The 16,696-nt window shown below is 37.1% G+C and overlaps 1 protein-coding gene across 1 annotated transcript in view; it reads right to left on the reverse strand.

Moving 5' to 3' along the window:
• RASGRF2 (Ras protein specific guanine nucleotide releasing factor 2) overlaps positions 1–16,696 on the reverse strand; it is a 153,401-nt gene that overhangs the window by 6,934 nt on the left and 129,771 nt on the right. The window contains exons 21-27 of the mRNA XM_084505164.1: positions 15,575–15,678; positions 14,856–14,940; positions 14,046–14,243; positions 11,819–11,898; positions 9,947–10,064; positions 9,116–9,184; positions 4,529–8,418 (exon numbers count right to left, since the gene is read on the reverse strand). Coding sequence (XP_084361290.1) covers positions 8,326–8,418; positions 9,116–9,184; positions 9,947–10,064; positions 11,819–11,898; positions 14,046–14,243; positions 14,856–14,940; positions 15,575–15,678 — 747 coding nt within the window. The 3' untranslated portion in view covers positions 4,529–8,325. The remainder of the gene's footprint in view (positions 1–4,528; positions 8,419–9,115; positions 9,185–9,946; positions 10,065–11,818; positions 11,899–14,045; positions 14,244–14,855; positions 14,941–15,574; positions 15,679–16,696) is intronic.

A 16,696-nucleotide genomic window follows, 5' to 3' on the forward strand; every position in this document is an offset into this window, starting at 1 on the left:
GTGTCTTTTTTCTGGTGGCAAGCCCCCCGGCCTGCACCCAACACAGAGCTTTGCATGCTAACACTTCTTTGCAGGCTGCCGTGGCTCTGCCTGTCATGCAGCCCTTGCACCAACAGATTGCAGCGCAGCAGCTCATGACTGAGGCTCTCACTTCGTTTGTAAATTTTTGACTGAAGACAGCCTTTCCTCATAAAGCCCTTGGAGACACAAAGAGCTTCCCCTCAAAGCTGTTGATACCGTAAACTTAAGTGCCTTGTTGACATACTCAGATGTTTAAGCCATTTGCTAGATCAGAGCCTGGAAGAACAAAACTCACTCAGCCTGCTAACTAACATCACGAGCACCTGGCAAACAGTGTTAGCAATTTCCCTTATGATTTCTGGAGAATGCACCATTTAGTACTTGAGAAATAGCTTGGTCTTACAGTTCTTTGAGCTGTTTTCTGAGGAACTCAGTTACAGAAACACTTGGAATGAGAAGAACCATCCATAAATAATGCTCTATGTTCATCTATCTAACCTAAATATTTATGTGAAATCTCCCAATTAAAAATCTGTCTTGGTTTCAGAGCTTGTGCTGGGGAGGTAGCAGTAGCTGAGTGTTAATTCAATTGCTATTCATATTAATGCCATCTGTCCCTGTGCAGGGAGTTCAGATGAAATTCAGCTGCAATGTGTGTCCCATTAGAGTTTTTTAAGGAAGCTGTTGAATGGAGAAGCTAACTACACAGACCGCAAATAGGGTCATTTTATTTTATGGGAAGGCCTTCCTGGTTAATGTATTTCTTTCAAAGATAATTTCTATAAAATCAAATTTCCATATGAGGGCAATAAGTTATTAGTTATCAAAGGAATCATGACAGAAAGTGTAAGGCTAGTTAGTGTTACTTATTACATATACCAAATTACCAAATTAGGAATTAGAGGATGGCAAGTTTGTTATGAAGAGCTTGCAAGGACGCTTATTATTAGCTCTCCTGTGGCCGGAGTTGGAGCTCTGGTATCATACAGCTGCTAAGAGCCACCCCCTATCTCCAAAAGCTAACGGTCAGCTTGCCCCAGATGCAATGAAATTCACTGGTCTTCACGTTCAGAAGGTCCTTAATTTTTCAGATTCCTGAAGACAGTCATATAACAATGCAGTGAATTGTACCCCCTTGGGAAGAAGTATCTTTGTTTACCAAATGGTTGCCAGACCTCTTACTGAGATTTCCTTGTAACTGTGGATGTTCAATATCCACTTAAAGGGATTGTAAGCAGTTAGCAAGATCTCAGACCACAGAAACATTCTGTTTTGAGGTTGCAATTAACCACTTACACCCCACTGCAATTGCTGGAATTGAAGCAAGTACTTGGTGCTAAGCATGGTCAAAAATTTTCCATTGACCAGGTGCACAAGTAGGCACTGAACAGTCCTCCTACAGTAGTGGTTACTCCACTTACTTTTAAGTGCTAATACACGTCTACTAAATAAAAATCTGAACTGGATCCAACCATCCAACCAACCTGTTAAAAATAACCCTAGTTATTTTAAGTTATTAACGCTGCTCTTCACAGGACATCCACCACATACTATAGGAAAGGTTCTCTATAATTAGCTGTGTGTTTTCTGGACAAAGTGAGGAGAAAGGACTTTTCTAAAAATGGGGTTGACCCGATGGGAAAGCAGAAATACCCATAATCCTTACAAGAGAATCATATGGCCTTCATGATTGTCCAAAAAGTGATCATACTATTTTTTGCTACAGACTGCTTTGCACAGTATTGCAATGCATAAGTTTTAACCAGAGCAGCAAGAGTGGAGGTAGGAATTGTCTAGTCTACACTAGACAATTTCACGTGTATGAAAAGGGCAGCAATTTCATGTCAGACATCTCAACATTTTGTATCTCACTGAAATGCTTTTTTTTTATTTTTCTCTCTCAACAGGAATTGTTGAGTACAAGCAAATAGCACTGCTTTGCAGGAGGAAACTTTGGCATCCTCTCCTCTCCAAGGCAGAGAATGACATTCACTCTGTCAATGTCTCTCTCCTGCAGGGTCAGCAGCTGCTGGTGATGGAGGCTCATAATCTAGCAGGCCATTGCTTTCATCTCAAAACACACCTTAACTATGGATTTGAATCTGTAATATTAGCATTTCCACAGGTGGTATTCTTACTGCCCTCATAAAATAGGATGGAAAAATGCTGCACTTAGTTTAAAATTACCAAATATGGCAATTACCAATACCAAAATGAAAAAAATAATCAGCTGTGATATTGTGATTATGAGGGAATTCTAGAGTAACAACTAGAGAAGAACAGTCAACAAGCATACTCAGGCATGGCAAATTCTGGTACCTTTCCTCTTTCTGTCACATTGATTCAGCTTGTTTTGTCATGGAAACTTCAGCAGACATGGTTATAGAAGAACAGTGGTCTTTTTCAGATGACTTTCCCATTAGAGATAAAATTTCAACAGCAAACTAACTGGAATAAATAAATTTTATAGATTTAGAACAGAATAAGAAGTGCTGGTAAGATTTTGTGACTTCTTTGTGGCTGGAACAGTTATTCATTTTGATTTATATGAAACATACCCAGCACCTAGAAAGGTATAGCAAAGTCTGTTCTCATATGAAACACTGAAAATGTAAGATTGCAGAAAATGTGATTGCAAGGTCACAGAATACTGAATAGGTTCTGATTTTAATACACCACTTGCTTTAACTTCATCTCACACAGACTTGATGTACACTGTTTATTTACTTCAAATATGTTATTTCCTGAAACAGATTTAACAGATGTTTTTCTATGCCCTTAAAGAAAGAAGTCAATTGAACAAAGGAAAGCAGTAAACAGTGGTTAAAGAATATAACAAGCTGGAGATCTGCTTTTGTAATCTTAAGCACTATTAGCTATTTTTCTTCAATGTACAAGTTGCTTTGTGTTATTTGTTTTCCTGTTGCAAGAGGAGGGACATACGCTACTTACAAACCTAAAATGTTTTCTGTTTACTTGTGTTGAATACATGCCTATTCTACTTGTTGAAATCCAGATCAGCACACGAGCCAAGAGAAGGCCTAAGTATATTTAGACAAAAGCTCAACAACAAAGCAACAAAAGAAAGAAGGTAGGGACAAAGTTATTTTCTCTCTACATAATTCATTGCCTCTTGTTTAAAGAAACATTCTACTGAAATAGGAAGTCACTAAACACCTTCTGAAGCAGTACTTAAACTCCACGTACCTGCAATTACCTATCAGAGCATAAAGGGAACAAAGGTGTGGAAACGTGGGGGCTCTCCTTAGCTAAGAAGAATGAGTTGTGCAGCTGGTTCTGTTTAATCTGCTACATGTTCTTATTTAGTTATTTATAATGTACACACCACAATGGATCAGCACATGTAGGTCTGTATGAAATTGGTTTCGTTCTCTGTTCCAAGCTACAATCAGCTTTAATCCCAATGATGCCCACAGCAGTTCCAATGCAGCATAAACAAGCAAAGAATAAAAAGCAGTAAGTCAGACCCTTCTTTCACAATAAAAACACTCTGAATTTTCTCTAATTTGTCCTTCTTATTAATGGCTTGCCCCTTCCCTCCCATGTTTGTCTAAAAGACCCAGAATTCAGATGGAGTGGGTTTAAGATCCCACTTTTTCACCACTGGTGGGTAACAAAACAAAGAGAAACCAGTAAGAACACTTGAAATTCAGGAAAAAAAAGAATTTTTAATTAGCATATAGGCACAACATCCTGCCTGATATGCCTTTCTAACAATACAAAGCAATAACCTCAGATAAAAGATAAGTTACAATACATGCAAAAACGTCTGGATGTGCACCAAGCAAGGTGTTAGATATAGGTACATCTGTCAAATAAACATACATCTATTCACCTAAAGAACAAAACTTCAGAGACAATTCCAAAAGTAAAGATACAACAAAACCACCATAGGTGAGTAGCATATTGGACATAAAGCATCCTACACAGAGACATTTGACCTTTGGAGGCAAAAACTGTAACAGGCAAATAGCTGAGAGCCAGATCCCCAAATACTTACTTATGAAAAGCTCTCAGTGAAGCCTAAGGTATTATCAGAATGAGGTCTGAAGGATTTTGCCCTTAATGAATAACAATTATGAGTGGGTAAAAATGTCTCTATAAACGAGAATTTAAAATCATATATCTATGTTTAATGTTGTTAATAAAAGTGAAAGGAGGAAAGACTGAATATCCATACAGATAAAACAATGTTTTTAAAAACCTTAAAATAAATAATGGTAATTAAGGAAAATTTGGGAAAATGAACATGTCCTGAAGTCAAAATCAACGTGATTAAAATTAATAAATACTTTAAATAGAGAGTTAAATTCCTTTTTACCCTACAGAACAACAACCAGTATTACGAAGTAGGAAAGCAGAAAGAGGACAGAGATCTCTTTCTTACTCTTAGACAAGAGTAATCAGTCCTGGTCGAATCTCTTGCTATTAAGCTACACGTTTGTGTGTCACAGGACTAGCTGAAACGGACAGAATACACACTTACTGCCACTGTAAATTCAACAGATTTATTTTTCTTCCACACGATGACTAAGCATGGTCTCCATCCACTAACTGATGTGGCGTGCCATGAACAATACCGGTGAATTCACTGGGGCAGGAGAGGGAGGGAGTGAAGGCTAGGATGAAGGCAACTCTAACCCCTATCAGTGTGTGACACGTGCTTGGAGTCACATGAAAGGGGAAGTGCCTGTGCTGCTGCCCAGGTTCCCAGCTAACTGCAGGCTGAATCCGGGCTGCTACTTATGCAGTAAAAATACTGCAGAACTCCCCTGGACTTTGCTGACAAATGTGCCCACTGCTGAACCAGTGGGTGAAATATGCTATCCCCTTTGCAGCCAGTCCATACACCCTGAGGCATATTTTATCCAGAGAGTGCTGAAGGGAGCAGCCCCTCCAACATAAGAACTGCTGTTGCATCTCACCAGTGCAGCAGGGCTGAGGAGCTAAGAAAGGCAAGTAGAGAGGTGCTTCAGCCCTTCCTTTTCTTCCAAATCCTGAATCAGACAGGCTCGTTTAGCTCCAGTTCCAGAAAAGTACGTCCACTCTGTTTCCATGGCATAAAAGCTATAAAGGACAAGACCCTAAAAGACAGCAAGATCCAAATGTCGAAGTCCTCACTTGGAAACATCCTCTCTGAAACACCAGTGGCAAACAGTGGATGTCTGATGACTGGGATTTGTATCTTGATATACTACATTATCTGGCTGTGGTGGATTGGCACAGAGAAGCTGGTAGCGAGGAGCTCCACAATCCCTGTGCACAGTTCAGGGAGACCACTGCACTAGCTGGTTATGTAGATATACTAGGCGAAGCCTCACACAAAGCAGGTTGATGCTGTCTACTAGCTATTGCCATAACTCAAACACTGCAGGAATACTGTAGCAGAAGCACTCAGGCCACTCACACTTGAATTACACAACCTGAGTGTGGGGGGAAACACACTTTTCTACACTTACTGTGTAGGATTTCTGCACAGAATTTCTTTCCAGCTTTGATGTAGGGTTGCGAACACAAGCTAGGATTATGGATGACAAATGTATGCTCAGTTCTTTGAGCAGTCACCTCCTGTATTTTAAGGAACACAATGTATCCATTTACAAAAATATTTATACATTGCTTCTCAGCAAATCAAACATTGCTGTGACAATAACCTTTTTTGTTGTTATCGTTCTGAACACATATCCAGTCCTTAGTCACTCCAGTGATTCTAATCTAAAATCCACCACTGACCCAAGAGGTAATGTTTGGCATATAAATAGAGTATATGCTTTTCCAGAGGAGCTGAACACACTGTCTACTGATTTAAATATAAGAATGCTCAGCACCTTTGAAAAAAAAAAAATCTCTATTCCTTCATCTTAGCATATGTCCACTTGGAGTACTGTAGCACTAGCACAGCACCACCCCTTTGTATTGCAAGCATTAAAACATATTCAATGCTCTTAAACTCTGAAGAACTGATATATGTACAAAAAGTAAAAATTAACAAACCATGAACAGAGTAAAATGAAGAACTATACCCTGTAAACCTAAAAACATCAAGGAAGTTTGGTAGAGCAGGATACAAGAAGATAAAGCAGCAGTTAATAGCATACAACAGAGATCCCGATTGACATTGACAGTTGTTACACATTTTCTGTGTTAACAGAGAAACAATAAAACCAAGTTAAGAAATCACTTTTTGGACCATGTTTCTCCCATATTTTCGTGACTTTGAAGTCTTTTATGAAACTGACATATAATACATGTTTGTTTGTTTGTTTGTTTTTGAACAGAAAATACACAATATGTTGGTTTTGTGGTCCAAATAAACCATGCTTTTCTTTCATATCATGCACTGGGATGCAATCAGCTTGCTATCACTCATTAATGAAAGAACAAGCACATTTTTGATAATAAAAAGCTTCCATACGTTTTCTGTGTTTATTTCTACAGCAGTCATTCATCAGAAGTATTTAAAATGTTTCTGGAATTTCCTTTTTTGTTGCTGTCTGCTTTTCTAATTAAGGAATTTTCCAGTATTTGTGGTGCTTATTCATGCAGTTATTTACAAAGAGATGGTCCTTGTGGTGAAGAACCTTAATGAAATGTACAGTTGCTAAAGTACATTTATAAATGCTAGCAGTTACACTGAGAACGAATGGAATTTATTGTGCAGCTCTCGGCTGGGCTAACAATATGATTAAAGTGCAAATAAAGACAAAACCCACAAGCCAGGCAGATCTGTTTTTCATTGCCAGCTTTCAGAAGCATCATGACTGTGGTAAAAAATGTCAGATCAAATAGGCCTAGGTCACAATCTATTTTAAACTTCTATCTCCCTGAGAGAATTTAAGGGAGGTATACAGTGATATAGCCCTATTTCTTCAACTGGCTGAATATCATTGGAAAAGTAAGGACACTATTCCAGCCAAGTTATTCAACAGTGCTAATATCTGCATTTATATTATGGTGTACTTTACAGCATGCATTTGAGCTCACTTGCCATGCAGCTACAACAGGCCACTTATGATCAGAAAAATTTAAGAAGTACCAACTAGCTGTAGAAATTAAATCTATCTACTGGTAAGTCACAAAGCATAGGTCTTAGAAACAGTAACAATTAGCACATTTTCTTTAAACATATGCCCATATGCAAATGATAATCACTAGTTCAAATGAAAATGTATAGTGTGTATTTGCTGGCATTCCAAGTTTGCCACTGATGTGAATGATTTTAGAGCTGAATCAGCACTGAATGACTGAACAAAAAAAAAAAAAAAAACAGACATTTTCCAAATCACTGATTTCATGTAAAACAAAACATTCATTCCAACTCCTAGTGGTCATTGCTGATCACTACCCAGACCAGACACATAGTTCTCTCCACAGTGTGTCCAGAAAGTGCTCTGTTGCCTGTCTTGTCAGGGAATCTGCAGGAGGTGCAGAAAAATAAAGTGCCTTTTCAGGACCAACTCAACTAGCCATCCTATTCACTGGATGTCAAGTCTCAGGTATAGCTCCTAACCATGTACTTCCCACCTGAAGCTTGCAAGGCTGACAATTGTGAACAACTATTCATCTAGATATTTTATTTTTCATGCTGTAAATACTCAAACTGAGTATTAATGAAAAAATATTTACAGTTTATTTATATGTAAAATCAGTCACCTTAGAAAAGGCTGATAAGACATTTAAAGAAGGTAACATTCTATAAAGGGTAGCATTGAATAAACTTTTAGAAATGTAGATCTGGAGAGAAATACTAGATGCTACCTTGATGTCACTGCAGGCTCATTGATGACTGTTAAGATCCTGATTTTCAATAAATTTAATATCATATGAGGACACCATATGGCACTACCATTGCTGCCTCAGTGAACGCATAGTTAGCCATCCACCTAGACCACATCAGAACCATCTCCTTTTGCTCATGTATCTTAACTGGGTATATTACCACCATTTAGATCTGTCTCCTTGATCTGTCACATTAAGATGGCTACAGTGAGTACAGTGAGTTCACAAGAAAGCGTCATTAACTAAATGCACAGTGCCTATTGCAAAACATTATATTTGCAAAGTAGCAATCACTTAATGCAGATATGAAGCATCCTTGTCTTCTATGTCCAAGAGTAAATTTTTGTTGCCTGAGAGGGAAATCCTGTGAGGTTCGGTATCTCTTACTGGAAAAGAGAGCTTGCATTCTTCTCAATATTTCCCTTGCTGTCTTTAGGACTTGGCATGCATAATTTTTTTCATTGTACTAAAGCTTTCTGTAGACTCTGAGGCAAGGCTGGATCTTCAGGCAGGGAGTCTGGGTTCAAGCTTTAGGGAAAGCTCATACAAAGTATCTTCATCTATGATGAGTGTCTTGTCAAGTAAATAGTGAGTGACCTGGAATGCAGAAGACACAGCTGAACAGATTGTTTTTATTGTCATGAAAATGTCTCTGCTTTCCTTTCCTTTTCCCCTTCAGCCCATTTCAGAGCCTGAGATCCTCTCATGTTTTCTCAGAGAAACACAACAGATCATTTGAATGGTGTAAAGCTGTACCAACAGTGCTCTAGGAATCAAATTCAGTTTCTTAGGAATGCTTCCTAGGCCCACGTTGTTTTTCTGGAGTCTGAGATGTAAAGAGTCTTTCTTTGAAGACACAGGCTGGCTTTGGACAAATTTTCATAGGTCCCACAAGGGACAAGGGAAAAAGAATTGCAGGATGCACACAGGATGCTTGGGCCATCTCCTATCCCCTAATCCAAGTATTCTGGGATTCCATTGGGAATTATGCTCCAGCTGGACTGGGAGATCACATTTCCCTTTCAACCCATTCCTCCACACCCCAAAACCATGCTGGCTGCAATCCCAAGAGAGTTTCCAGTGAATGAGGAAATCGCTTCTATATACAGCATTAAGGAAAGAGGGTTTTAAAATCACAGATTACGTGCCCATATTTCTGTCTGTGCTCTCTGTGTGTCACAGCAGAATACATTCATTTCAGCTTTCAACTTTGAACAACAGCTCTATCTTAGAACCAACTACCAGAACAGCATTCATTTCAATGGTAGGTAAAAGTATCTAAGAAGAGCCTTACCTTCTGCTGATGCTCTATGCGGTAGGAGGTCTGCTGGAATTGGCGTATCTCCCTGATAATATGCGAGATCTTTCAAAAGAATACAAATATATTATAATTACAACTGCATTTTGATTTCAGTTGGGCACTGAAGATTTTTTTGCCAAATTATGCAACTCATTTTGGGAGCATGTAAGTGAAGGGCAGAAATCACCAGCTAATGGATTCCATCTTAAAAAATCTTAAATAAGCCATTTATTGTTAAGTCAGCTTCAAGTGAACCACCTTGTCTACTTACTCTCTTCTCCATATACTGATAATCTCTTTTATCTTTGCCTGGAGTGACTGCTGCAGTGTGTAATCATTATGAGAACATAAAGCTGAGGTTAAAAAGAGAAATTTCCACACTTCTCTCTGAGGGGTTTTATAAAGCACCATTTTATGATAGTTGGAGAGAATCAACTTTAAAGTACTTCTTAAAAAATAGATCCTAGCACACTTGACGAAAGATTGTGAGCACTGACTGCTTTCTGATTAATAACTACATTCGTTTCATTTGATTATTTCAAGACATCTTTTCTTGCTTCTTCACAAGCTTAAGGCAGCTGCTTTTTCTATCTGTGACTTCTCAGAGAACAAACTGGAGGCAAATTCACACTGTAAAAATCCTCAGTTTACCAGAAGGTGGTGATAAAAGACTGGGTCAAGTAATTGTTTTCATATAGCAATCTATCATGCACAATTCAAACACACTTTTAAGACCTGGTGAAATTCTAAGCAGTTATAATTAAATCAATAATCAATTTGTAATTAAACATCTGTTTGGAAAGCATGTAAGGAAATTAAAATTACCATTCTCATTTTGGAAAAATTGACAAGGCCTTCCTCAGTGAAGTTTGGTGTTCCTTCTTCAATAAATGCTAGATCTGTCAAGTACATTCCAAGGTAGGGAACAGCAGGTGGGTTACAACTGTAAAACAATAAATCAGCATATCTATATACAACTAAATTTACAAACTTGTATTTTTATAGCTCACACAAAATTTATTATTTAAAGAACTTTTAAACAACGGACCACAAAAAATTGACATCACTTGATTTATATTTGCTCTGAGTGTGGCAAATTGAATAGGTTGTGTCAAATATTAAATTGAAATTAAAGGCAGGTAGCCTTCAGGAAAATCTAGAACAAAAAAGGATGGAGTAAGAGGAAGGGTGGGCACAATCTGGACACTGAGCACACCTTCAAGCATATTTTAATCTTGGCTGTTAGGCAGTATCAGAAATAGATCCTATACACAAGCTACAAGTGCATGTGGATAAGTTTCTGAGTGGTTAGTGTTCTTCTGCATCAGCATATATAAGCATTTTAGTACCAGTAAGGGTCCATGTGAGTGTGCTCATGCATGTGTTTGGAGACATACATACATGTGTATATGGATATAGATAACATTCTCTGTCTTTTCTGGCTTTGCTAACAGTGAACCCAAAGAGGAAAGAGGAAGACAGAGAGATAGAAAGGATGATCTGGAAAGCTGGGAATAGAGACCCTAGAGAATCAGGAGCTGCTTTTCTTAGTGGGGCAGGACTAATGTGATAGGGATTGTTACTTCTTTAATGAAATAATCACTACTCCATACCTGCTGATTATTACCTCAGCAGAAATAGCTACAAATCTGTTTTTCTGAAGGTTTGGTGTAAGAAAAAAAGCAGGGCCACGGCTGTACTATTAAAGGCAGACAGCTGGCTTTGCTTAGCAAAGCACTTCAATCTGGTTATTTTTTACATTGTGAGGGTGACTGCTGCACACAGGGCAAGCAATATACTGACTGAAAGGTGTTTAGGAGTACTTGTTCATATATTGTGAGTGAAAATGGTTTTTTAACAAGTGATTAGTCCTCAACAATGTTTTTTTCACTAAAAACTGACTAATTTGAACAATGTATTTAAATTTATCATTTAAAGTAGTTCTACTACATGTACATAGAAATATAAACTATGTATATTTATTTTTATTTTATTTTTTTTTAACGTGTGCAGTTGGAGTCAATACATGCATAAATTGTGGAATCCTTGCCAAAGGATGTTTTGGATACCAAAGCTACATATGGTGAAACACAAGGAATCAATGACTACTGTACAAAAATGTATTTTTTTTTTCCAGAGTGGCAGACTACAAGGGGCTGGGAGGGTATAGGATAGGAAATATCATTGTGCATTATGTTCCTTTCTGAGCATCAGTTACTGGCCACTGTCAGAGATAAGATAATAGGGTGAATGGATCTTTGATTTGACTAAAGCTTATTTGTCAGTCCTAAACTTCTTATCAGGAACAAGGACTGCTTTCAATCTTGTTTTTGAACAGAAAACTTTATAATAACCTCGTTTACACTTACTGAAAAAGTTTATCAGTGTAAGTAAAACTCCAACAGGGAACATTCCACACAGAGTAACAGGGTGGGTTTTTTTTTTAAGTAATTCTCTAAAGACGTTGTATTTATCTATTAGTGTGCTAAATTGGAGTATATTGAGCAGAACAAAAACAACAAACAAACAAAACCAGAAAAAAACTCCAAATAGAATAAAAACAGAATTTAAAAGGTTACTAGGTAAAAGCATTACTCAACATTATATTAATTATTAAAGCTTAATCAAAGCTAGTTCATATTTAAGATGTATTATCTACTATTTATTAAAAAGAATGCTTTTTGTAGGTAAACATACTTTTTGAGTGTTTCTCTAAGATTTTTAAATCTTCCTTCAGATGATACAGTCTTCTGAAGCTTGTCCATGAGGGCTTTTGCCTAGAAAGAGAACACATCACAGATGTTATTGCTGTTGCACATAAATGATTTTTTAAAAAGATTTGATTCACTTAGTTTCTTCACCACATTTTCAGAAGTAACTATATAGGTATTAAGAATCTAGCTTCACTGTAGTTCCTAATGTTTTTCTGCAAATGGAGATTAGGCAGCCTTAAAGATGTTCCTTCAAGTGAAACCAGAATATGTATCTATGCTAATATTATTGGCCTGCAAATTCAGCAAGAAACACAAGATCATTAAATTAATGGCCAGCAATTCAGTTTACTCTGTATACAAGAATATTAGAGGCTTGATCTGGTGTGATACTGGGGCTCCTCAGCTGGATTTACCGAAATTAAGGACAGTAAAGGATGTACTGTCTTGCAGCCTGCACTAAAATGGTTTTGCTTCCAAGTTTCTGACTAAAAATGAACGCGTATTTGAAAAAATGTTACTGTCTTACAGGAATGGTTTTCATTGGACGTCATCAGAGCTTGGTTTCTCCATATGTAAAATATATTTTCTTTTCATTACTTATTTATGGTGTAGACTTGACATAGCATGGAGAATCCTAAGAAACTTGTCATCTTTGGAACTGAATTTCCAGTTAATAGGAAGCTGTAGGCAGAAACTTTCTTTTTTTCTACAATAACAGGCTGATGAAACATTCAGATAATGTTTTCAGTAAGCAATGGAGAAGAGTGCAATAAGGTCGCATACTGGGAAAAGGTTTTTCACCAAGAGGGTGGTCAGACACTGGAACAGGCTCTCCAGGGCAGTGGTCCTGGCACCAACCCTGTCAGAGTTCAAAAAGTTCAAAAAAGTTCAAAAAGGACAGAGTTGTCAGACATAGGACCTAATTGTTGGGTCATCCTGTGTGGAGCCAAGAGTTGCATATGACAGTCCTTGTGGGTCCCTTGAAAATTTCTATAATCCTAACATTAATCAGGTTTTGTTGTTTGTTTGTTTGTTTGTTTTACAATTTTAAAAATCAAGCAAATCCTAAACATACTTTTTTTGAGGTAAACTCTTATACAAGACCTTGCATTTAAAGTTCTTTTATTATTATTATTATTATTATTATTATTATTATATTTTTATATAAAAGAAAATTGCACCAGCCATAAAACATATGAGAATAAGCTGATTGGAGAACACAGTACAATCAGAGTGTATTCTAAGCGGATGTCATTACTTGGGCTGCTTGATTGCTTTGCAAAAACTTCAGAAACATATCAAGAAGGAAATGCAGTGACAAAAGCCCACCTTCTCGCATGTCAATTAGCAAGATCTAAAAAGGGTGATCTAAATGTTCCAACAGGCTTGAAAAACCTGTATCCAAAACTGCCAAAATTACAAGTGATTGGTTCTGTTCTACTGACATCATTGCTCCACTATTGCACCACACTAAAATATGTATGTTTTCAAACAGCAGAAAGTTGAGATTTAAAGAATTCAATAAATGTCTTCCAAACTATTTAAAACAGAGAACATAAAAGGCCAGATACTTTTCATTCTGGCTCATTTTGTCTTTTCTTTGTTACTGGCAGTCATTCTCACAGTTTCAGCCATACTGCTGACAGTCTCAGCAGCAAGGCAAGGGTTAAAGGGAGAGATTCATTGAATCTAAACTTGAGCACCTAAATGAGAAGGAGGTCCGGTTATCTACGGTTTCTTGTTGGGTAGCAATAAAAATCAGCACCTTGAGAAGAAGTGCTGCCCTTTCTACTAAATTCCTGCACAGGCTGGAAAATATGACTCCAGCTTTAGGCACCTGAGCCAATTATGTTTATAGCCAGTCAACACCTATGCATATGCTTTAAGTATCAATTCAATAAGTAGAAAATTTATTTTTTTCAAATATTTCAGTAATTCAGGCTAACGCCTCAGATTTAAGCACCTGCTAATTCTACTGAGATCAGTTTGTTCTCACAAATATTTAATTAATGATACCCAAAAAGGGATATATCAAATGCAAAAGACCATGACACAACATACCGGCACAACTTGATGCTTCCAGCAGGTAGTCAAGACTATTGCTGAGGTAGAAAAATTTTGGAAAGAATCCTATTTCTGTTCATTGTTTCATGAACAACATAATGACCAGTGAAATCTAGAAACCATCATTGTAATCAGATCTTTCTTACCTGTTTGGATACTTTAGCCCAAGTTTTCTTCAGTCTGTAGATTGCACTTCTGTTCAAGGCTGATGTGATTTCTAATACACCATTATAATTGTGCATACATCGACAAATGTCAGCTACTGCTACCCACTTTTCAATTGAGTTAGCCCGGGAGCTGACATCAGCATAATTCATGATTTGGGAAGCAACAAGGTTGCTCATCTGACCAAACAAAGAGGAAGTATTTAGGACATTTAAACATAATCATATTAGAAACATAATTATTTAATGAACAAGGCAGAAAATAAAACTGGTGCACAACAGAACTTATGGCTATTAATAAAATCAGAAAAAAAAACATACTGAGATCAGTGTTGTAGAGCAGTGGATGGGAATAAGAATATGGAAGAAGGGTAAGAAATGCAATGGGGTGTGTTTTCAACCCAACAGTAACAATACTGTCTTGAGTCAGACAAACTCAAGGTATATGGTAAAGAACAAATGTACACAGAGACTCAAAGGGCATTCATTAAACAGAACTTGTGTTATATTTTTTCTCTGAAAAAAAATATCATTTATGTAGGATAGTTTAAAATGTTTTAATCTATTAAATAGTCATTGAAATTCCAATGTAACAATTTCAAAGTACCAATTAATGAAAATTAAAAGCTTTGTATGTGTTGATATAAAGAGTTAATCACAAAAAGACCATAGCATTCAGTCACTACTAGATAAGAAATTACAGAACATTGTAAGAAAGATATATTTGTTCCAGAGGTCACAGACAGTGTCAACAGAGTTCCTAGAAGGCAATACATATTTTTAAGTACTTACATCATTAAAATGTTGACTAGTTTTCATAATATAGGGTGTTCTCTCATTTTTATCCAGTTTCATCCAGCCTTGCCCAAGAAACTCTCTAGACAATAAGTGAAGAGAAAAAATGAAAACAATTAACAGTAGAGTCTCTGTCTGCAACTGTAGCCTAAATGGATTTCAAATATACCTCTTTTTTTTAGAAGCTAACTACATAGCTTTACATTAATTCCAGCATTTCATTATTAATTATTAATTATTTTATTATTAATGCTAATAAACAAAACTCTAACCCTTATTAAGAAGATTTATGTTGATTTTAATGCCCTCTCCCTGTTTTTCCATCTTAATTTTCAGCTTTGTGACCCTATTTGAAATAGGTCTTATCAGTTTACATGATCATATGAATGGTAAACTGCTGTATGAAGTTTATTTGACATTCCCTCTCCAGAGACTCAGTAGTTCCATACTATGTTCACCCTTCACTAGCCCAGAGCCTTTGAACACAGATTTTTTCTTTAGCAACAGAATGAAATAACTCATTCTTTCAAAAAAAAAAATATCAAACTATACGGGAATCAAAAGCAATAAGTAATAATAGAAACAGCCAAAGGACAATGGTCTGCTGTAAGCCTCTTTGGCCGGATGGCAGTACCATGACCTAGTGTAGCGCCTGAAACTGTCAGTAACAACTCATCCAATGTACTCACTTCAGTTAATTGTAGGAGAATACTTACTCATAAGGTATGCTTCTGAAAACTATGTGGTCTAGAAGAGTTATCTGCTCCGCAAGCTCCATGGCTGACAAAGTCTCAAAGCACTCTGGTTTGGGGCATTCTGACTGCAAGAATAACGAAAACACTTAATGATCTATCATTGTACTGAAAAGCATTTCAGAACACAGTGTATTAAAAACTTTATATATTTTTTAACACAGAATTGTAATTAACATTTTTGGTACACAGAAATAATAATTAAGCAAAAAATGTTAACAACATAAGGGTAAACATCAGCCTGGAAACTGATAGGAAAGCAGACAAGATGTAAGTATGCATAGGTTAACTAAAGTCTGTATATTTCGAGTCACTTTCCACATAACCACTCTGAACCTAGTTCATTGCTCACACTCTTTGTTGTATTAATACAGTGCACTTATGAGATGATGGTGACTACAGTTTAGAGGATGTTTCTTGTCAGTGATAGCCAAGTATGCTTCTGATGGCTGCTGAGGTGGTACACACTTCATATAAATCCACATTTTTTTCATCCTCATGTGATTAAAATCAAATCCTAAAGTTTTGACCAGTTCATCTCTGATACATGCTCCAGATTCTAACTCTGTAAACTGAAATATGCATTCCTAATTGTCCTGGTTTCAGTTAGGGTATAGTTAATTTTCCTCCTAGTAGCTGGTAGGGTGCTATGTTTTGGATTAGGATGAGGAGAGTGCAGAGAACATGCTGATGTTTTAATTGTTGCAGAGCAGTGCTTACAGCAAGCCAAGGACTTTTCAGCTCCTTGCTCTGTCCTGCCAGCAGGCAGGCTGGGGGTGCAGCAACAGCTGGGAGGGGACAGACCCAGGACAGCTGACCCAAACTGCCCAAGGGGGTATTCCATAACATCTGGCGTCATGCTAAACAATATATAGGGGTGGCTAGCCGGGGGAGGGGGCCGGCTGCTCAGGGGTATTAGCCTGGGCATCGGTCAGCAGGTGGTGAGCAATTATATTGTGCATCACTTGTTTTGTACACATTATTAGTAGTAGTACTATTATCATAATTATTGTTGTTGTTATTATTATTATTATCCTGTCTTAATAAACTGTCTTTATCTCAACTCACAGGCTTCACTTTCCTATT

This window comes from Aythya ferina (genome assembly GCF_964211825.1).
Source record: "Aythya ferina genome assembly, chromosome: Z".
Classification (NCBI taxonomy): Eukaryota; Metazoa; Chordata; class Aves; order Anseriformes; family Anatidae; genus Aythya; species Aythya ferina.